Source organism: Orycteropus afer, unplaced genomic scaffold (genome assembly GCF_000298275.1).
Source record: "Orycteropus afer afer isolate SDZICR_OR568_19922 unplaced genomic scaffold, OryAfe1.0 scaffold00045, whole genome shotgun sequence".
Lineage (NCBI taxonomy): Eukaryota > Metazoa > Chordata > Mammalia > Tubulidentata > Orycteropodidae > Orycteropus > Orycteropus afer.
This window is the reverse complement of record NW_006921632.1, coordinates 4,535,748-4,559,960: the sequence shown is the minus strand read 5'-3', so window position 1 is coordinate 4,559,960 and position 24,213 is coordinate 4,535,748. Positions and strand designations below refer to the sequence as shown.

The window sequence follows — 24,213 nt, the reverse complement described above, 5'->3', positions numbered from 1 at the left end:
ATAATAGTAAAAAGGACAAAAGTATTAATAATAATAGTAGTTTTAAAACAGACAATTACAAGCAAACTAAACATCAGAAAAAAGAAAGAAAGAGAAAAAAAAAAAGAAAAGGAAAAAAATCCGTGGAGGACAGGGCAGGGCACCCAGCCTCCATCTGAGTACAGAGACTGGGATGGAGTTCCTGTGGGCCCAGAAGGTGGGTGGGAGTGGGGTATGGCCACACCTCCATTCACCAAGCAGGTGTGGGGTATAAGACTAACAAGAGGAATGTCACACCTTTTCAGTTGTGCAGGTCCAGAGTGTCCTTGGGGTTACTGGCAAGCAGAACCTGTTCTTAAGCCCCTGGAATCTGGGAGAGCACTGTCTCTTGAAATATCCAAAATGGTCAAGCTTCTTGTAAGCATTCAAAATTTAGGTGTCCTCCAGACAGGCAAATGTCCACAGCTCAGCCTGCCTTCCTCTTCCTCACTGCTTCGCTTTATATTCCCCAGCCACCAGGGCAGGCCTTTGTGCAGTCCCTTGCTAGTAGTGCTGATTTTTAGGTTAATTCTTAGGTCCTACCACCACTTGGGAATCTCCAAGCTGTCTGTGCCATCAGGATTGCTCAAGATCGCTGCCAGACCGCAGCTCCGTATGTCTTCTCTTTTGGTATTTTCATGCAAATTCTTCTGCTAGTTGGGGTTTAGTCCACTTCTATATCTTTCCCTTCAAGGCTCAGGCATCCAGGATTATCTTCTGTGCCTGTGTTAATTGGTTTCCCTTTTCTTTGTTGAAGAGGGTCTGTGTAGTCTTTCTGCCTATTCCGCCATCTTGGAATCCTAGCAGCCTTTTCTCAAACCTGTTCTTTTTTATGATTATGAATTTTGTTCCACATTTTTATCCCACTCTATCCAGAATCTCCTACATTAATTCCTTTCTGTGTGGTTGACTGTGGTAGCTGGGCACCATGTAGTTCTTCTGGTCTCAGAGTCATGAAGGCTGAGGTTCATGTGGTACACTAGTCCCTTGGACTAATTGTTTCCGTGTGTCTTTGCTTTTCTTCATTCTTCTTTGCTCCAGATGAGGAGAGACGAATTGTTGCAACTTAAATGGCCACTTGTGAGCTTTTAAGACTCCAGTCACTACTCACCAAAGTAAGATGTAGAATAATGTTTTTGTGTAGTATGTTATGCCAATTGATCTTGAGTCCCCTGTTAAGATGGTCCCAAGCAAACAAGCCTAACAACTCACTCCATCAGGGTGGTTGGCTGTGGCTAAGAAGTTATAATAACTGCTCCCTGTTATCTCTATCATATATATGGACATTCTCATTAAAAACAAACAAACTCACTGCTGTTAAGTCAATTCTGACTCATAGCAACCCCTCCTTGGGTTTCTGAGGTGGTATCTCTATGGAAGTACATTGCCCAGTCATACAAATATATATGTAGAGATATCATCTGTCAAAATTATGTATGGCCACGTGTAGATTTCCTTTTGCCTAGATATACCTATCATTCAGCCTGTCTACCTATGTATCCACTCATAAATTAATGTTTATTACAACTGATAATGCAATATTGTGTATGTAAAAGTGTTTATCTTTGTTGTCTGTACCTCACGTGCACCTCTCTATGCCTTTCTTTTCCTTAGCATTATTGTGCTGGTAACTTGCTTTTGGTATAATGCCTTTCCCTTCACCCACATCAATACTTGCATCTTATCTGTCTAGCAATTTTCCCTCCCCTCCCCTCCTCCCTAGTAACCAAAAAATAAACTTTCCTTCCATATATAAACCTTTCCTTGACTTTTTATAATAGTGGACTAATATAATATTTATGTTTCTGTGATTGACTTATTTCGCTCAGCATAATGTCTCCAAGTTCATCTACATCATGAGGTGCTTCTTGGATTCTAAATTCTTCTTTAGTGTTGCATAGTATTCTGTTGTGTTATTCTGTATGTACCATAGTTTGGTTAGCCATTCCTCTGCTGATGGGTATTTAGGTTGTTTGCACCTCTTTGCTATTGTGAGTAGTGCTGCAATGGACATAGATGTGCATATATCTATTTGTGTCCTGGCTCTCACTTCTTTAGAATATACCTAGTAATGGGATTATTGGATCAAATGGTATTTATATTTCCAACTTTTTAAGGAATCACAATACAATTTTCTATAGTAGTTGTATCATTTTACAATCCCACCAGTAGTTATGAGAGTGCTAATCTCTCTACATCCTCACAAATGTTTGTAATTGTCTGTCTTGTTGAGCTTTGCTATTGGTGCTATTTGCTAAATGGGTGAGATGGTATCTCATCATTGTTTTGATTTGCATCTCTTTAAGGGCTAAGAAGGAGCTCTGGTGGCATAGTAGGTAAGGCATTTGGCTGCTAACCAGAAGGTCAGTGGTTCAAATCCACCAGCCACTCTGTGGAAGGAAAATGGAGCAATTTACTTCCATAGAAATTTACAGCCTCAGAAACTCAATGGGTTTCACTATGAGTTGGAATTGGTATTCCTGTTGATGGTGTTCCACATGAATCTTCGGCTTTCTTCATTTTGTTTTGTTCTTTTTTTTTCTGATTGATTCCTTAACACAGTAGTATTGAGGTATTTATCTTCAATCTCACTAATTCTGACTTCTATTGATTCAATTCTCTTCTTTGCCCATTCAATGTGTTAGCTATTTCTGAAATTTTAGTATTAATCTTGATTTCTAGTTCTTGTTTTTGTATGGTTTCTAATTTTTCATTTATTTTGTGAGTTTGTTCTTGTACAGTTTTCTTAAATTGTTCTAGAGTTTTGTCTATGTTTTCTTTAATTTTGTCATTTGTTTCCTTGATCTGTCTTTTAATCCATTGAAGGTACCTAAAAATAATTCTTTTAAATTCCTTATTTGGTAGTTCTAATGCTGCTTCTTCCTCAGGGAGGTTTTCTGGGTCTATATCCTGGTCCTTTGTTTGTACTACTTTGTCTTGCTTCTTTGTGTGGACTGGGATTTTAATATGTCTCCAAGATATAGTGAAATCATTGTGTTTATCCTTAGTTGGTAATTGTATGTTGGTATTATTTGCCCAAGTTTTTTTTTTTTTTTTTTTCCTTTATATGTTTTGATATATCTGAGTGAGCAGGGCTATTGAGTTACTCTGTTTGCTAGTTGGCAGCACTTAGGCACTCACTACCTATCTCCTGGTGGATATGATAGAGAATGAGAGTATTTGCACAGATCTCTGTTAGCTGTTCATTAAGAGCTATTGATGGTGAGTGGGGCTGGTATTGGCTGCCATCTGTCATTGATCAACTGGTGTAGAAGCAAGTCGTGGCCTTCACACAGTACGTGGGGCTGCAGGAGGTGTGAGTATGATTGGGTCATGAGGGCTCTGTTGCTGTCTCCCACCTGGTTAGACAAATAAACAAACAAAAAAGAATAACAACAAAAAAGGCAATGAATGAAAAGAAAAATTAATAACAGACAAAGAGACAAAGAAACCTACAATATCTGGGGTTGGGGGGAGCAATAAGAGAAAAGAGCAAGAGAAAAGGAATAATAAAGAGAAGATGAGAAAAATGCAAAAAGAGAAATAAGGAATGGGAAGAAACAAAAGAGAAAAAGAAGAATAGAAAGAAAAAGGAGGGATCAAAGGGAAAAAAAGAAAAGGAAAGAGAAAATAAATAAATATCGGAGAAAGAAAAAAAGGAATAATTTAAAAACAAACAGAAACAAACTGGGTGAGGGCAGGACACATTACCTCTGTCACAGTGCCCACAGTGGGAGAGAACTCCTGCCAGTCCAGATGGTGGGTGGAGGTGGGGGATGGCCACACCTCCATTCACCAGGACAGTATGGTGTACAAGAATAACAAGGGGAATATCCCACCTTTCTAGTTGACAGTCTCTAGTTCAGTTGCATATGCTGTCCTCAGCAAGTGGAGCATCTTCTTAGATTGTGGCCTGGATGAGAATGCTGCTTGCAAAAATTCAAAATGGCTGTGCCCTGAAGACAAATGACAATCCACAGCTCTGTTTATCTCCTTATTCACTGTTTTCCTTTCTAGTCATCAGCCACAAGTGAGGTTGCCCAAGCAGTCCTCAGAAAGCAGAGCTGATTCTTAGGTTGCTGCCTAGATTGGAATCCCACTTGCAAATATTCAAATTGGCTGTGCCCTCAGGGCAGCTGACAGTCCACAGTTCTGTTTGTTTCCTTATGCACTGTTTTAATTCAGTTTCTTCTCCTTGTTGGTATTTAATCTTCTTCTTTATCCTTTCCTTCAAAGCTCAGGGTTCCAGGATTATCTTCTGTATCTGTTTCAATTGATACCTTATTTCTTTCTTATAGAGGGTCTGTGTAGTTTTTCTGTCTATTCTGCCACCTTGCTGGAAGTCCACTTTGACTATATTTTAATTGGATTGTTTGTCTTATTGTTGTTTAGGTGTTAAAGTTTTCTATCAATTTTAGAGATTAGATCCTTGTCAGATTTGTAGTTGCTGAGAAATTTTCTCTAGTCTGTTAGTTCTCTTTTTACTCTTTTGGACAAGTCTTTTGATGAGCATAAGTAATTAATTTTTAGAAGATTTCAGTTATCTGATTTATCTTCTGTTGTTTGTGCATTATTCCATCACTGCCATCTAGTCGTATCCGACTCATAGCGGCTCCTCCTTGGGTTTCCAAATTAGTATCACTACACAAGTAGATTGCCCAACCTTCGTGCATTATTGTTGTTGTTGTTGCTGTTGTTATGTGCCATCGAGGTTGACCCTACTCATAGTGACCCCTCCTTGGGTTTCCGAGGCAGTATCACTATGGAAGTAGATTGTTCAACCTTCCTTCCGAGGAGTGGCTGGTGGGTTTGAACCACCAGCCTTCTGGTTAGCAGTCAAGTGCCTTAGCCACTATGCTACCAGAGCTCCTTCGTGCATTATTAGGTATGTTTAATAGTCTATTTATACCATATATTAGGGTCCCTAGTTTTGTTGCTTTGTTTTCTTCCATGAACTTTATCATTTTCTGTTTAACATTTAGGGTTTTGATCCATTTTGAATTTGTTTTTGTGTATGGTGTGAGGTATGGGTCTTGACTCATTTTTCTGCAGATGGATACTGAATTTTGCCAGAATTATGTATTAAACAGACTATCTCTCCCCATTTAATAGACTTTGGCCCTTCATTGAAGATCACCTTCCCATAGCTGGATGGATTTATTTCTGGATTCTCAATTTTTTTTCTAGTAGTCTATGTGTCTGTCCTTGTATTAGTACCCGTACCAGGCTGTTTTAACTACTGTGACTGTATGGTAAGTAGCTTATGAGATCTGGAAGTGTGACTACTCCTACTTTGTTCTTTCTTCAATAATGCTTTAACTATCTGAGGACTTTTTGTTTTCCATATAAACTTGGATATTAGTTTTTCATTTTGTTAAAGACTGTTGTTTCACCATATAAAGTTGGAGATTAGTTTTTCTGTTTGGTTAAAGAATGTTGCTAAAATTTGAATCGGGATTAATCAACTTGGTATCTTGAATGTTGAATGAAAATATCATTTTGATACACAAAGCCATCCATCCCCTTTTGCCCCAAGGTGGTCTCTATTTTACTCACCATGCAGTTAATTCCCATTCTAGACACTCAGGATGTCATCACAGTCTTCTTCCTTTGAATGAGTTAAAGCAAATGGCCAATCTTTGTCTTTCCTTTTTGACAATAAGGAAGTTAGTCAACTTAGTGAGGCATTTCAATTTTCATAGTGCCTCCAGGTTAAATGGATGAAGCAATTTCCATTCATAACTAGTACCCTCTTTGAGTACATTTTCCATACCTTATTATTTTTATTTATTTATTTTTTTTTGCCTTTAGAATTTTATAGACTTGAAACTATCAGATGAGACAGATATGTTTGGACTCTGTGGCCTATACTATTCCATCCTGGTATTTATTTCTCAGTCTTCTCTTTATTTTCTTGTCACATACAATTAAAAAAATAATAATAAAGAATCACACACTTGAAACTGTTATTATTCAGACCTAAAAGTTTATTTTCATCAAATGGCAAATTTTTAAAATAATAAAGTTAACCATGCATGTATTTCATTCTCTGCCTATGTTTTCTATTGTCTCTTAACCAAGTATGTGAAGCTTATGGAAACTGATGGACACAATTACTACTTCAACATTTTATATAGAGCTGTTTTCATCTACTGGTTCTTCAGACTATAGATGACATGATTCAGCAAGGATCTGATCACACTATACTGAATGAAGGCCACTTGCTCCAACATGGAGCCCAAAAGAGGAATTCTGTACCTAAATAAAGTTGACCCATAGTACAAAAGCACCACAATGAGGTGGGAGGAACAGGTGGAGAAGGCTTTGCATTGACCCCCCAGAAGAACAGATGCTCATAATGGAGGAGATAATTTTAGAGTAAGAGAAGAGGTCAGGCGAAGTGTTACAAATCCTAGAAATGCACATTTCCCAGCAAAAAGGACCTCATTAGCAATGGGATCAGTGTAGGACAAAGGGAAGAGTGAAGGCAGCTCACAGCTGAAGTGAGAGATGATGTTGGGACCACAATAAGTTATTAATGAAAATATTGTTGGGCAAGGAGTTTGGGAATTCCACTCCTCATCCTTCAACCACCATTGCAACACAAAGAGGCTTGTTCATAACCACATTGTAGAAAGAGGGTGGCAGATGGCAGCACTGTTGTATAGGCCATGGCAGAGAGTTGGCAGGTCTTTGTGCTGCCAGAGAATATGAGAAAAAAATACTGTAGGTGATGCAGCCCCATGTAGGGATGATTTACCTTTGAGTTAATAAATTCAGCAGCATTTTAAGTATGGTGTCTGAAAAGAGACAGAGATACAGAAATGAAATGAGACCTAGGAAGATGTACATGGGTGTTTTTAATGTAAGATTCAGTCCTGATCACCAGAATCATTAGGTTTTCCATTAGGGTCAGTAGATAAATCACTAAGAACACCACAAATAACATGATTGGATCTGGAGATTTCTAGACAACCCCAAGAGGACAGTCTTAGTACTGATGGTGAAATTTTTCATGATTAGAGAATTTGGCCCTGAAAAAAATATAGAATACAGTTGAGTCATTCGAGAAGCACAGGACAGTCTCTGCTATAAAAATATGATTTCCAGTTTGAAGTTCTAAACAAAAAATTGTGAAACCAAGGAATTTCCCTCTGGGCCACACTTATTACCCCCATCACTGCTTCACCGCTGGAAGAATATAGCATCCCAAAGTCCTGCTTTCCTGACTACTTCCTTATTGTTGTTGTTGTTAGGTGCTGTCAAGTCAGCTCTGACTCATAGTGAGTCTGCGTACAACAGAACAAAATATTACTTGGTCCTGCATCATCCTCACAATCCTTGCTATGCTTGAGCCCATTGTTGCAGCTACTGTGTCACTCCATCTCATTGAGGGTCTTCCCCTTCTTCACAGTCTCTCTACTTTACCAAGCATAATATCCTTCTCCAGGGAATCGTCCCTTCTGACATCATGACCCAAGTAGATGAGACAAAATCTGGCCATTCTCCCTTTCAAGGAACATTCTGGCTGCACTTGCTCAAGATTTGTTCATTCTTTTGGCAGTCCATGGTATTTCCAGTATTCTTTGCCATCACCACAATTCAAAGGCATCAACTCTTCTTTAGTCTTCCTTATTCATTGTCCAGCTCTCACATGCATATGAAGTGACCATGGACTGGGTCAGGTGCACGTTAGTCTTCAAAGTGACATCTTTGCTTCTTAACACTTTGTAGAGATCTTTTAAAGCAGATTTACCCACTGCAATATGATGTCTGATTTCTTGACGGCTGCTTTTAAGGGTGTTGACTGTGGATCCAAATAAAATTAAGTCCCTGACAACTTCAATCCTTTCTCCATTTATCATCATATGGCTAATTGGCCCAGCTGTGAAGATTTTCATCTTCTTTATGTTGAAATGTAATATACAGTGAATATTTTATTCTTTGAGCTTCATCAATATTCAATAAACATACAGATACTAAGCTTTGTGGGTTCTGAGCACTTTGGAGTCCATAAATTGTGTAAACAATTAACATACTCCATTGCTAACAGAAAGATTAGAGGCTGGAGTACCCAGAGGTTTCTTGGAAGAAAGGCTTGATAATACACTTCTGAAAATCAGCCATTGAGAACATTATGGAGCACATTTCTACTGTGACTCACATGAAGTTGCTATGAGTTGAAATTACCTTGAGAGCAACTGGTGAGCTGGAGACCATACTAGGTCCTGGGGACACAAAGTTGAATGAGACATGATTCTTGACCTCAAAAGACTTATAATTCAATAGAAGCAGATAGACATGTGAAGAGTCAAAATAAAGTATGATAGAGGCTATCATAACATAATGTACAAGATACACTGGTGGCACAAATGTGAATCAATTAACACTGCATAAGCTAGGAAACCTTAGAGATAAGGTGATGGTTAAGCTGTTTTGACTCCTATTTACATTGCTACATACACAAAGTGGAAAGGAACATTACAGGCAGAGAAGTCAGGGCAACAGAATTTAGAGAGGTATGAAACAATAGTGTCACTCCAAGGAACTTCAGGTAGCTTGGTACAGATGAATGTGGGTTGATATAATGGATCATGAGATGTCAAGTTAAGAATTTTGGACCCTCTCCTGAAGACATTAGAGCCATTGAAGATCCTGAAGCAAGGAAATCACATGATTAAATTGTAGAAACATTGATCTAGTCATCGTGTAGAAGATGGGCTGGAGACAATGGAGAATATATTTTGGGTAATGAATTCATTTATTCAACAGATATTTATTAACTACTAAGTGCCAGATGTTAGATCACCCTCTAACCTTTTTAACAATTCTGACACCAACCATTCCTCCCACAATGCTCTCTACTTCTCTGAGGGGTTTGATAGTTTGTTGGAATGGCTACACAGAACTCAGAGACAATACTCACAATTATGAGGTTTAATAGGGAAGTGACAGGTTACAATTTAGGATCAAGACTGCTCAGGATACACTTCTTTGATCAGGACAGCCTCCTCTCAGCAGTGTCTGAAGGTGGTACTCACTTTGGCCCTCAGCCCCTCAGATTGGCCTCTGCTCTACTCAGGCAAGTGTTACAAAGCTCTTTTAGCTCTGCTGATGAATGACTAGAGATACCCCACCATGCCAGTAAGCCTTTACACAAAAGCACTCAGTTTTCTCATTTCATTGGCCAGGTAGCCCACCACTCTGTCTTGTGCCAGTCTCTTGGTTTTGGTGCCTCTGCTGCCATGATTGCTCTGACAATGCTTCTTGCTGTCTCTGTTGTCAATACTGTGTCTCCTGGATTGAGGATGATCAACACAGGCATGTCAGGTCCAAAGAATGTGCCCCACTCCTGGGCCTTCTTTTTTGATGATAGTTAGATCTCCCCTTTCTGTCTCTGGGATGGCTCATTTTAAACCTACTGGAATGGCAAAAATAACCAATCCCCATGTTAGGGTTCCATACACATTATTAGCATGGCCCCCCTCCAAAAGTGTGCCATATACCTTATTTGCATTATTAACAAGCTATCCAATCCTCTTGGTGGGCCACAAGTGCTTCACATTTGAATAATGCCAAGTAATTTGGTGTGAGTTGCAAAGACTATGGCCAGAATGGCCACACCAAACACTTCACTGCACCAAAGATATTAAGGGGATAACAGAGGCTACAGTAGTGAGGTCAGCCTAGAAGTGACCGATTTTAGAGATTTAATTTAGTACATCAAAAAATAACTGCCAGAAATTCCAGATTGATTCCAAAGAGGAGAGTGATAAAGGGAAATCCTCCCAATGGGTAGAACTTTGAGCCCTGCATCTGGTTGTTCACTTTTATTGGGAGGAGAAATGGCCAGATATGTGACTGTACACAGATTTTTTGGGCTGTGGCCAATGTTTTGGGTGGATGGTCAGAGAGTTGGAAAGAACATGATTGGAAAATTGGTGACAATCAGGTATGGAGAAGAAATATGTGGATAGACCTCTTTGAATGGACCAAAGAATGAAGATATATGTCCCATGTGAATGTTCACCAAAGGATAACCTTAGCAGAGGAGGATTTTAACGACCAAGTAGACAGGATAACCCATTCTGTGGAAATCATCCTCTTTCCTCAGCCATTCCTGTCATTGTCCTATGGGCTCATGAACAAAGTAGCAATGGTGGCAGGGATGGAGGTTATGCACACTCAGCAACATGGACTTCCTTTCATCAAGGCCAACTTTTCTACAGCCACTGCTGAATGCCCAGTCTGTCACCAACAGAGACCAACAACTGATTCTGTGATATAGAAACATTCTTCAGGGAGATCTACCAGCAAACTGTTGGCAGTTTGACTATATTGGGCCACTTCCATTATGAAAAGGATAATGTTTTGTTCTTACTGTAATTGACACTTACTGTGGATATGGATTTCCCTCCCCTGCATGTGATGCTTCTGCCAAAACAATCATCCGTGGTCTTACAGAGTGCCTTAACCACACTCATGGTGTCCCACACAGCATCACCTCAGATCAAGGGATTCACTTCACAGCAAATGAAATGTGGCAATGGGCCAATGCTCATGGAATTCCCTGCTCTTTCCATGGTCCCCATCATTCTGAAGCAACTGATCTGATAGAATTGACTTGATTGATCCTGATTACCAAAGGAAAATTGGGATGACCATCAAAAGGCATAAATATGGTACCAGCTATGTGGCAATATCTTGCAGAGTTGGGGCAATGTTCTCCAGGAGGCTGTATATGCTCTAAACCAGAGTCTAAAATACAGTGTTGTTTTCCCAATAGCCAGGATTCATAAGTCCAGGACCCAAAGTGTGGAAATGTGAATGGTACCCCTCACTATTACTCTTAGTAAGCCATTCTCAAAAGTTTGCTTCCTGTCCCTTAGACCCTATTCTCTGCTGGTCTGGAGGTCTTAGGCCCAAAGGGAGGGGTATTCCCACCTGGAGACATAATATTGATTCCATTTAACTGGAAGTTCAGAATGCCACCTGGGTATTTTGGACTCCTCGTGCCTCTGGATCAACAGTCAAAAAGAGATTTATTGTGTTGTCTGGTGTGACTGATCCTTTTTACCAAGGGGAAATTGGATTGATATTACATAGTGAAGGTAAAGAAGAATATGTTTGGAATAAGGATATTTCTAAGATGTCTCTTGGCACTACCATGCCCATGGTTAAAGTCAATGGAAAATTAAAGCAACTCTATTCTTATTTGAATACTAATGGTCTATACCCTTCAGGTAGCATAGTGCCTAAGGCACTTGACTGCTAACCAGAAGGCCGGTGGTTCAAACCCACCAGCCACTCCTCAGAAGCAAGGTTGGGCAATCTACTTCCATAGTGATACTATGGAAATCCACGGAGGGGTCATTATGAGTCAGGTCTGACTTAACAGCACATAACAGCAACAACAACAGCAACAACAACGTACCCTTCAGGAATGAAGGTTTGGGTCACCTCCCCAGGCAAAGAACCATGACCTTCTGAGATGCTTACTGAAGGCAAAGGGAATATGGAATTGATGGGAGCTCTAAATACAGGCTGTGACCACATGATCAGTTGAAGAAGCAAGGAGTGTGATTGATATTGAGTATTTCTTCCTTGTATGTGTGCATCAAATATTTTTTTCTTTAGTTATAAAATATAAGATGTAAGTGAAGCTAATTTGTTTTCAGTATGTTTTAGTTGCATTATGTTAGCTGTAAATATGACTTTATAATTGCTTTTATTTAGAGATTATGTATAGTTTAAGGAGATGTGTACAAGTGCCAAGTTGACAAAAGGTGCACTGTGACAGTTAAGGCTATATGTCAACCTGGTTTAGTCATGATTCTCAGTGGTTTAGCAGTTATGATTTAGGCATTCCCCATTATGAGTTCTGATATAATGTAATCACCTTCATGGTGAGGTCTGCTATAAGCAGTCAATCTGTTGAAATGGAATTTCCTCAGAGTTGTTGCCTGCTTCCAATATATATTGATATCCTTGCAAAGATTCCTGGCTTTTTACTTGATATGGATCCTCCATCTAACTCATCATCATATGGACTTGAATCAGTGCCTCCTCTATTTCCTGCCAATCTTCAGATTATTGCCTTCATAGTCTGTGAGCTAACAGCCTGCCACTTTACCTAGTAATCTTGGGTTTGGCAGCCTCCAAAGTCAGCAACCTGCTGTATTGTCTGCTGATCTTTGGTTTGTCAGCTCATGCAGCTGTGTGAGTCAGGAGAAGCTTGCAGCTTGACATCTCACCCATAGACTTGGGAATTACCAGCCTGTACAACTGTGTGAGCCATTTTCTTGAGATAAATTTCTCTCTACTTCTGTATATATAAGCTTCATTTGTTTTGCCTTTCTAGAGAACCTGTCCAGAATTGACTCAATAGGCAGTTGCTTACATATTTAAAGGTTAAGAGAAATGAACCAAAAATGGCTCTCAGATTTCTGGCTTAAGGTAACTGAGAAGCCCCTGTCACCTAAATAAGTGATCTAGAAAAAGAAGCATGCTTGATGGAAAGATAATAAACCTAGTTTTGAATACCTGGTGTTTGATGAATTTGTTGGGTAGTGAGATTTCCAGGAGACATGTGGAGGTAGATCCCTGAAGTTCAGTATTGATATTTCGGCTGAATATATATGGTAAGGGAGCTCTGGTAGCATAGTGGCTAAGACACTTGCCTGCTAACCAGACGGCTGGCGGTTCAAACCCACCAGCCACTCCTCAGAAGGAAGGTTGGGCAATCCTACTTTCGTAGTGATACTGCCTCGGAAACCCAAGGAGGGGTCACTATGAGTCGGGGTCGACTCGACGGCAAAACAACAACAACAACATATATGGTAAAGAGTCATCAACAGGATCACTCAGAAAGAACCCTGTGAAATGCTGCAGCAAAGAGTCCCACTAACAGAAAAAATTTAATGAGAGAGAGAGATATAGAAACTCACAAGGATTCTTGCACTCAATCAGTCATGGGCTCAAGTTTTTCAGTTCTCAGTGGTGTATTAGATGACATGGAATTCAGTACTCTCTTTATAAGTGAGTGAACTGAACCCATTGAGAGGAAGTAACCTGTAATTCTCACCAGCTCATCACTCATCAGTCCACTCACCACCCCTTCCCCACTTTGCCTAATCCCTCTTAATTTTCAGAGTTTAGCTCAAGGGCCCTCTCCTCAGGGAAGCCCGTATTCTCCTGCACATTGTAATTCTATCTTGTTAACGTGCTTTTTTTAAATATACTTGTTATAGTTGTAAAACTTTTAAAATTTAGTTTGTAATAGAGGTCTTCCCATCCTCCTCAATCTCGCCATTCCTCCCAAGATAGAAATCAATCTCTGTCTTGCTACCTTTCTTTGTCTTCATAGCATTTATCAGTAACTGCCATTTTATAATATATTTATTATTAAATTGTCTCTTCTACTAGAAAGTAAGTTCACAGACTTAGTCTATTTTCATTACTTGTATATCCCTAGCATTTAAAAGAGTATCTCAAATATAGAAAGGTCTCAGTATATATTTCTCAAAAGAATGAAAAACTGAATAAATTTATTACAAGTCTATCTGAGTTTTGAGTAAGTTCTATGAGGGCAATCTTCTTTATTATTATAACTTCAGAATTTAACATGATACCTGGTACTTAGTAAAAGTCTGTAAAATAAGTGTATAAAACTTCACAAAGTTAGCTTTTATGCCTTTGGTTGTTTAAATAGATCACACATCAGAGATCATAAACATATTTTTGATTATTGAATAAATGAAAGAATAAATGAAAAATACATATATGATAAGCAGCTCAGGTAGTGAGATGTCAAATATACCCCAATGCCAGGGGCCTACTCCAAAGGAAGGGCTTGAGGTTTCTGTGACTCTCTTGAATGAATGGTGATGGGGCTTTACAAGGAGTCAGAGGACCCTGATGTGAATCTCAGTTCTCCCACAGGTCAGACTCTGAGAAAGTAATCAAATCTGAATCTGAATTCCCATTTTTTCAAGGGTTACATGACACACTGTATGGTAAATATGAATTATTTTAAGTCTTAAAATCTGATTTATGACCTAGCTCTAACAATAACTGATTTAGCTTAAGAATCTTGGACTAGTCAGTTCACCAAAGAGAGCCTCAGATTCATTGTTGGAAAAAATAGAGATAATATTTTCCCTTAATGGAGTAAAAGTGATGCAAAACATAAGTGATTTACTAGTGTATAAACCTGGATTTTTGATAGGAGCTAGCTAAACTTTATGATCTTTAACAAGTCAATTGATTTTTCTTGGCTTATTCTAAACATGCTGCTGGGCAGTGACTAGTCTCCTGTTTCCATTTCTGCCTAATGTTTTTGTTTATTTGTTTTTCTTTTAATTATCTCTTCGGTATTTTCAAATTTTCCTCACACACAGTTTTTACCCTTCAAGGTTCATGACCAGAAACCTCATTAGTAGCCTCTCTCCCTATAATTTTTCTCCTTCTGTAGTGATGCCTAGCTGCTACACTCTGGGAAAAATGGAAGTGGTGTCATGGATAGGCTGAGATCCTATCGGTACACTATCAATGCATATGGAAAATTTTCACTATACTCATAACCATGGACTTTCAAGCTGAAACTAAATGATGATACTGTTCTACATATTTTTATATGGAAATAGATTATTTTAAGTTGTAAATGCAATGTTGGCAAGATTTGATGAGACTTATATGCCCTTATATATTGCTGGCAGCATTACATATTGGCATGTGGTATAATCCTTTTGGCAATATGAAATAAACCTTTTGAATCTAAAATATCTTTTTTGGGAATTTATCCTAAGCAAATAATTCAAAGTGGAAAAAAGATCTATGTATGAAAAATGAATCTTCTGGGATTATTTTTCACTATAGAAGTACCACAGTCAACCTAAAGGCCTAATAACTGGAAAACAACTTACTACATGTTAGCAGAAGAAATATTATGTAATGATTAAAATGATAATTCTAGAAGCTAGGCAGAAACATAGAAAATATTAATGATATAATGTCTAGTGAAGAGATCAGAATACAAAACTATATCTAAATTCATTAAATAAAATAAGCATAATTTTTATATAATGCACCAAAAAACTAAAAAAATCCAAACTCACTGCCATTGAGTCAATTCTGACTCAGAGTGACCCTCATTGGGTTTCAAAGGCTGTAAATCTTTACAGAAACAGATTGCCCCATCTTTCTTCTATGGAGCGGCTGGTAGATTTGAACCAGCGACCTTTTGGTTAGCAACCAAATGCCTTAACGACTACACCACCAGAGCTCCTACATAACAAACTCAACTCAAAACTCTCTGCCATTGAGTCAGATCCAACTCATAAGTGACCCCTCCTTGGGATTCCAAGGTGCTATCTCTACGGAAGTAGATTGCCCAAACTTCCTTCCAAGGAGTGGCTGGTAGGTTTGAACAACCAGCCTTCTGGTTAGCAGTCAGTTGCCTTAGGCACTACACCACCAGAGCTCCTACATAACACATAGTGGGGATTTATATGGAATTTAAAGTATATAGTCAAGTTGTTTGGGTGGCAACAGAATGGACACTTGTTTTGACTTTACATTTAAAAATATATAATTTTTATAATTTCAATGAAAAAGTATCTTTTGTGGAGGTTAATATACAACACCATATTTTTATCCTTTTGCTTAAAACTCAACAATTCATTAAACCCAACTTCAACAGGGAATGTGAACCCCTACCTTTGCCCATTTTATATCTTCCTTGCAAACTAAGTCACTCACTACCACTGAGTCATTTCCTACTCACAGTGACCCCCATTTGGGTTTCCAAGGCTGTAAATCTTTACACAAGTAGATCGTCCTTTCTTCCTTCTGCAGAGCGGTTGTGGGTTTGAACCACTGACCTGCCAGTTAGCAGTCAAGTGCCTTATCATTATGCCACCAGAGATCCTTGCCTTGCAAGTACTCTAACAATTAAACTTGGTCTGACAAGCCATTTCTTCAAGAAGGAGGCTTAGGGGCTCAGTTGGAGAGTGGAAATAGCTCAAGTAGTTAGATTTTTCTATTAGTTATTCTGCCTTTTGTCTGACCTCTGCCTATCTAAGGGCTCTTCAATTGAAACCTGTGCTATAGGATACTTAGCTGGAAGCTGAGGACTTTAGATGCCCTGAAGCCACTGAGAATGTCAGACCCTAGGGCTTTTCTGCCTTTAAGGATCCCAGGTATCTTTGATACCCCTCTCTTTCTATCCACAGGAGCTCAGCATCTTTCATATCCCAACATGTCTTCCAACAGCTTTTCTTTCGGAAGAAAAATGTTGGGATTTTTTTCTCTCTGTATTTCTCATTCTAGTTGTAGGCATTATGATCTCCCTGAATAAATCTTGGTAGGCACATAGTCTTTTGGTTTTTAGGTAATGAACCTTTTTTTTTTAAGTCTTGTTTTATGGATGAATTTAAAAAGAGTAATAGATTTTGTTTTATCTCTGCAAAATTCCAAGGAATTGGACAGCTAGGTTGTGCATTCTATAGATCTGGTGTTCTTTGTGGGTAGGGCCCAGAACTCAATGGTCACTCAAATTAATTGCAGCCTAGGATTCTGACATTTAGATAGGAAATTTCCCTTAGAGAAAATGAAAATACTTCAGACTCTGTAACCCATACTTCTGGATCTCTCCCACTTGCCTTACATCCAGCTGCCCACTCAGTGTCTACAGCACCGTCCTTCCATCCAATTCAAAAGGAATTGTAGACTTTTGTCCAGAGCCTGATAAATGAATGAAAAGTACAAACAGATTCACGTTAATAAGGTGACAAACTGCTCAACCTCCTAAAATATTTCATCTCATCTCTGTTATGACCTGCTTTTGTTAATTTGACAAAGTATTTTCTCCTTCCCCTTCTAAAACTTAGTTTCCTCTGCTGTGTCATGAAAGGTTTGTGAAAGTTGTCTATTAAGATTCTTTGCATCCATAAGGACTGACAGCTCCAACTCTTCCTTGGAGCCTGAATCAGGCTGCTGCTTCACTTTGACAGATGAATGATGTCAGATGCCCAATTAGCTAACTTAGGTCATAGGAAAAGCCAGTTTTCTTTGCCAACCACTTGCAAACTGGGTGTTTAACGCAGCTAAATAAAAGTCATCATGTGTTTTATTTTGGATAAAGGCTAATGTGTTGACATGCATAGCTCTGGTTTCAGTTGTATCTGTTAAAGAGCTTTGACCATCTTCTTTTTCTTCTTCTTTATCTTTAACCTTCCTTGGGTCTTAGGATGGCTCCTGGCTAGTTTAACTCTTATAATTTTTTATAACCTTCTTCTCCTTGATAGCCATGTGGTTGGCTGGCCCTTGGAGAGATATGGTGAGTAATGAAGGCCCCAAGAAGTAGGGACTAATCCTACTCATGGGGGAAATAGCAGTAGCCAGCTAACTGGGCCCTTAAGATATGTATCCACTTTGCCAATATGGTGGTTTCAGGAAAACAGAGGGTATAGGGCAGGCAGTAAGGGCTTCTAAACTCCTCTGCCAACTGGGTACCTGCCTAAGTTTTCTTAGGTTCAACAGGACTTGATTCTCAATTGGAAACCTGTGTGTCCACATACTCCCTCACACACACTCTTACATACATGCAAATAGGCAAGGCTTATTGCTAGAATTACAGGATTTGATGGATCGTTTCTGTCCAGAATCTATCCTGATGCATGAAATCCATGCAGCATCTCTTGCAAGTATCCTTCCAGCCTCTTTTTAATTTTTTTGAGGTACTCTTTTCTATCAGCTACTATGGAAGAGATTAAAGTTTACCTCCATCTTACCTAAAATGCTGGTATTATATATTACCTGTGTAACCATTTCCATGAACACCTAAAGAAGTATTAGAAGTTTTCATCATAAAAAAAGAAGAAAACCCTCCCAATCTCATAAGCTTACTATCCTGTTTCTCCAATCTCATTCACATTAAAACTTCTCAATAACATTATCTGAGTTTTCTCTTTCAACTTTTTAACCCCCCTTTCTCTCTTCAACTTGTTCTAGCTTGCTGAAACTTCTCTTGTCTGCGTAATCATTGATTTTCAAAATCCGAGGTTGCAAATCCAGTGGTAACCTTTCTGTTCTCTTTTTACTTGAAATTTCAGCAGCACTGAACACAGCTGACCTCTCTCTCTCTTCCTTCAAACACTCTCTTGATTACTTGGCTTCTGTGGGGCCAAAATTTCCTGATTTTCCTTCTTGCTTAATGACTGCTGCTTCTCAGTTTCTCCTACTGGAATCCTCAGCTTGAACTAGAGATGAGCCCCAGAGCTCATTTCCAGGACCTCCTCCTCTACATGGTCTGCATATTGCTTGGTGTTGTACACCAGTCATTTTGGCTTGAAATACTTATGTATTAGTCCAACTCTCTCCTTCAAATGTCAGGAAAATACATATAAAATTGGATATTATTAGGCATTCACTTGGCTATCTAAGATGCACTGAAGCAGTTTAGCAAAAACCCAACCAACCAACCAAAGAAACAAACAAAAAACAAATTTTCAATTTTTACTCTTCTAACCTGCATTTAAGAGCCCTGGTGGTACAGTGGTTAAAGTACTTGACTGCTAACCGAAAGGTCAGCAGCTCAAACCCACCAGTTGCTCTATGGAAGAAAGATGTGAAAGTCGGTTTCCATGAATACTTCCAGCCTAAGAAAAATGCTGAGGCAGTTCAACTCTGCCCTCAGGGTCACTATGAGTCAGAATCTACTCAATAGCAGTGGGTCTGAGTAACCTCATATCTCTTATTCATTTTGACTTCAGTAAATTATACCACCATCTACACAGTTGCTCAACAGAAAATCTACAACATTTTTAAAATAATTTTTTTGTTGTTAAAAATAAAAACAGCAAAACATATGCCAATGCAAAGATTTCTATATGTACAGTTCTGTGGAACTGATTATATTCTTCAAATTGTGCAACCTTTTTCCTCTTAACTTTTGGAATTGATTTTCCTCTATTAACATAAATTCACTGTCCCTTAAGTTTCCTATTTAATCTTTCAAGTTGCTGCTGTCAGTTTGATCCCATATAAAGGCAGTTCCTTGATTCTGAAAGAGTTCCATTCCTAAATCTGTCTTTACATTGAATATGTATATAATTGGGACAGTTAAGGACAGTTTGTGTCTAACATCAGGTATTCAAATGTTTGTCTTAGTATATCATATATGTTGTTGTTGTTATGAGCCATCGAGTCAGACCCGACTCATAGCAACCCCTCCTCTGTTTCCGAGGCAGTATCACTACAGAAGTAGATTGCCCCATCTTCTCTCCGAGGAGTGGATGGTGGATTTGAACCACCAGCCTCCTGGTTAGCAGTCAAGTGCATTAGGCACTATGCTACCAGAGCTCCCATACCTTTCAATACATTAAAAAAAACCTTCTTGATACCCTAAAACATCTTTAATATAATATAGTAATAATAATATTTTGATGTACATTTTGTTTGTTATTATGAACTATTGTATGTACTACAGATTTTTTCTATCTATTGTGTTCTCTCCTGAAATGAGCTGAGTAAAGCTGACAGCCAGCATACAGTGCCCCCTTATGTCATTCTGGTGATGCCAAGCAGCCGGGATGTGAGCACCTCCCAGCTTGAGTCTGTGCCCCTTCTGCTCTCTTCTGAAACCAGTGGGAAGATGTGCCACCACTGAAGGTGTACATGCATGCTGAGGGTCACTGGGCTCCAGGCTGAAGCTTCTCCTCCAAGTACATTTGCTCAAATAAATCCCAGAAGCTTATACCACAACAGTTATGAGCACAGGTTCTGGATCTAGACTGCCTATGTTTAAATTAATATCAACTCTTCCACTTTTTAGCTTTGTGACAGGTAGCTGTGTGACTTTTCCTCTCTGTGCCTCAGTTTCTTAATCTCTAAAATGAGGATAATAATTATATCTATCTCATAGGGTTGCTCAGAACATTAAAGTTGTATATATGTATATATTATATATATGTATGTGTGTATATATTTAATTTCTTAGAAGAATATCTATTTGATTGTTAAAAATAAGGGACCATAGTGTAAGATTGAATAAGAAATAATCCACCACACGACGGAGACTGTGAAAACACTTGTGTATTCTGACATTGGAATTGAATAAAGAAAGATGGGGTATTTCCTGAGAAACTGTAACTATAACTGGTGCTCAAGTGACTTTGAGTTCTGAAATCACACTGCGTGTATGGCCTTAAACACTTCAAGGAGAGAGAGTAGAGGTGACTGCAAGGAAACTGTGAAAGCAAATGTATATCCTTTCTGTGAGACTAGAGCTTTAGCTCAGGCCACCACCTAGGATTTTATGGCCAGGAAAATGGTCTTTCAAGAAATAAAGTCATATTCAGACAAACAGTTCATTACCAACAAGCTGTCAGTTAAAAAGAATTTTAAAGGATAAAATTTCAATAGGAGAAAATGATCCCAGATGTAAAACCAAATAGTGAGGAAAGGTATGGTAATATATGGGTGAACATAAACAGAAACTGACTTATAAATTCATAAAAATAATGTATAATCTGTAGGATGTAAGGAATGAAGTAAAATACTAAGTAGGAGTAGTTTAAGTTAGGGCAATGATGATTCAGTTTAAAGTGTCTTCTGATTTTTTATATTGTTTTTGGAGAAGGGTCAACTTTAGACATTAAGTGAAGTAAGCATGATTAAAATTTTTTTAAAAAGGTAGGGTAATCATCAAAAGAGTGGCAACCAGAGGGAAAAATAGAATGAGAAAGCAGAGGAAGATACAGAAGATATTGGGCAAATAATAAGTACCTAAATGGATAGAAATGAATTCAGATATATTAATAATCATAGAAACAATGAATAAACTTTCCTCTTAAAAGACAAGGATTTTCATACAGAATAAAATAGGAGAAATGTACCTACTTGGTACTTAAAAAAGATACCCCTAAAACACAAGAATAAATAACGTTAAGTGAAAGAAGCCATTGTAGAAGCTATTTGCAGTATGATGCTAGTCATATAAAGTTCAAAACTAGACAAAATTCAATAGTTACATTCAGGATAACAAATAAGTGGCCAAGTATATAAGGGAATGAGTACTGTGTAATGCAGGACATGGTTACCTCATGCGAGAGAAAGAGAATGATAAGATGGGGGATTCCTAGGGAGCATTAAGGGCTTGAAACACTCTTATATCAGGCGTTGTGTACACAGTTGATTGATTTATTTTTATTCTTACAACGATTTTGTAAGTATACTGCAGTTTGTAGTTCAAATGAAAATTGAGAAAGGCCTGGAAGAATGGGGAAAAAAGATAGTCTTGTAGCAAAATGTACAGAAGTTGGAACTCACTGCCAAGGACTTCTGTCAGCGTGGTCCACGCAACCAGGTCAGGAAGCAGACAGTTTTTAGTGGAAAAGCACTCTTACATGAAGCAATGGCTCACCTGGTCTACTGTAGCCTACACTGCCCCTCCACTGTAGCCTCAGGCTGACCTTGATCTCTGTAACAAACCAGTGACCTTTAACCAGGCACACATGGTGTTAGATGCCCCCAGGTGCCCTCAGGTGAGGTGAATGAAATACTTGAGAGCTGCTGTTCTGGAGCACCTGTCCTTTGGCCTGAATGCTGTTTTAGCCTCTGAAGGGTATTTTAGAATGACAATTGCCAAATAGTGAAAAGAGAAGGAATAGTCTGGGGCTACTTCAGTGGAGCAGTCCAGCTCTTCCTCCCCACCCCCAATTCCCCATTCCCTAAAATAAGGTAAAATGATCCTCCTCAGCAAAGTTTTACAGCTCTCTCTCTGTCTCCTGGGTTAAGGAGATTCAGTGTAGGCACCTTAGGTCCAAAGGACATACTCCACTCCTGGCTCTTCTTTCTTGATGGCAGATCACTTTTCACCTCTGGGATGGCTCATTTTAAGCCTAGCAACATGGCAAAACTGACCAATCCTCACATTAAGATACCATACAACTTATCTGCATGGGCCAGTCCCCACAAGAATTCCATGTACCTTGTTTAAATTATTAGCAAACTATCCAATTTCCTTGGTGCCCATAAGGACCTCACATTTGCATAGTCCCACCAGTCATCTGGTGTGTGTCAAGGTTGTATTCTTTTCCCATAGTTATTCAATCTGTATGCTGAGCAAATAATCTGAGAAAGTGGACTATATGAAGAAGAACGTGGCATCAAGACTGAAGGAAGACTCATGAACAACCTGTGATAGGCAGATGGCACAGCCTTGCCTGCTGAAAGTGATGAAAATTTGAAGCCCTTACTGATGAAGATCAAACACTACACCCTTTAGTATGGATTGATTATACCTCAATATAAAGAAAACAAAAATCCTCACAATTGGAACAATAAGCAACATCACAATAAATGGAGAAAAGATTAAAGTTATTAAGGATTTCATTTTATTTAGATCCACAATCAATGCCCATGTAAACAGCAGCCAAGAAATAACACAACATATTGCACTGGTAAATCTGCTGTAAAAGACCTATTTAAAGTGTTAAAGAGTAAAAATGTCGCTTTGAAGACTAAGATGTGCTTGACCCAAGCCATGGTATATTTCATCTCAAATATGCATGTGAAAGCTGGACAATGGGTAAGGAAGACCAAAGAAGAATTGATGGATTTGGATTGTCGTACTGGTGAAGAATATTGAAAATACCATGGACTTCCAGAACAAACAAATTTGTCTTGGAGGAAGTACAGCCAGAATTCTCCTAAGAAATGAGAATGGCCAGATTTCATCTCTAGTACTTTGGTCATATTATTGGAATTATGGGCTCAAGCGTAGCAGCGATTATGAAGATGGCATGGGACCAGGCAGTGTTTCATTCTGTTGTACATAGAATTACTATGGCTTGGAACAGACTCGATGGCACCTAATAACAGCAACACCAATCATTTGGTAAAAGTCCTAATGACCATGGATAGAAGGGCCATACCAAGCAATTCACTGCACTTCAATCCATTTTCCTGATTTTGCTCCTACAGAGAACCCAGCCTAAAACACACACTTCAGCATGCCTGATAGTCACCTGGTGGACTTGATTAAAGACACATTGTTGAGCTCTGCCTTCAGAATTTCTGATTTGGTAGCTCTGTGGTGGGTTCAGAGAATTTGTCTTTTTAGCAAGCTCACATTTGATGCTGCTGCTGCTGGTCAGGGCATGACACTTGTACAACCTCTGAACTAAAATGTCTTTTTTCCTTGCAAGATGTGTCTCTTTATGAAGATCTCTTCTACCTGTTCTCTGACTGAACACCATGCAGAGACTCCCTCCTCTAATGAATGCATTTGCTACTTCAGCATCCTCTGTAGAGCTGCCTTCACCTCCTGGTTCTTGAGGCTGTAGATGATGGGGTTCAGCAAAGATGTGAGCACACTGTACTGAATGGAGACCACTTGCTCCAGCAATGAGCCTGAGGGAGGGCTGATGTACCTGAATAGACCTGTCCCATAGAACAAGAGCACCACGGTGAGGTGGGAGGAACAGGTGGAGAAGGCTTTGCCTTGGCCTCCAGAAGAGCGAATGCTCAGGATGGCAGAGATGATTCTGCAGTAAGAGAAGAGGATCAGTGGAACTGACAGAAGCCCCAGAAATGCAGTTGACCCAGACAGAAGCAACTCGTTGGCAGTGGGATCCGTGCAGGACAGCAGGAGCAGGGAAGGTAGCTCACAGCTGAAGTGGGGAATGGTGTTGGACCCACAAAAATGTAACTTGTAGATGAAAAGATTATTCACCAATGAGTTCAGAAACCCCATCGCCCATGCTGCACTGACCATCACAATGCAGAGAGACTTGTTCATGATGATGGTGTACAGCAGAGGGTGGCAGATGGCAGCATAGTGGTCATAGGCCATGGCAGAGAGCAAGCAACCACCAGTGGTCCCAGAAAGAATGAAAAAGAAGCTTTGAGTGATGCAGCCACAGAGTGAGATGCTGTTCTTGTGAGATAAGAAGTTCTGTAGCATTTTGGGCACGATGACTGAAGATAAACAGACGTCTAAGAAGGACAGTAATTGGCTTTGTCTACTCGAGCTGCTCTTTGAAATCTTCTGTTTAGCTCTTTTACCTTTCCATTTCTTCCATTTGCTTTAGCGATTCTCCACTCAAGGGCAAGGTTCAGAGTCTCTTCTGTCATCCACTTTGGTCTTCTCTTCTTTTCTTGTCTTTTTAGTGATCTCTTGCTTTCTTCATG

At 39.2% G+C, this 24,213-nt stretch overlaps 1 protein-coding gene and 1 pseudogene across 1 annotated transcript in view; both read right to left on the bottom strand.

Moving 5' to 3' along the window:
- Window positions 1-6,167: 6,167 nt before the first annotated feature.
- On the bottom strand, window positions 6,168-6,870 carry LOC103194567 (annotated as a pseudogene).
- A 16,441-nt stretch (window positions 6,871-23,311) lies between these two features.
- The window catches only part of LOC103194565 (olfactory receptor 8S1-like), a 2,669-nt gene continuing 1,767 nt past the window's right edge, over window positions 23,312-24,213 (bottom strand). The window contains exon 2 of the mRNA XM_042780544.1: window positions 23,312-24,038. Coding sequence (XP_042636478.1) covers window positions 23,312-24,038 — 727 coding nt within the window. The remainder of the gene's footprint in view (window positions 24,039-24,213) is intronic.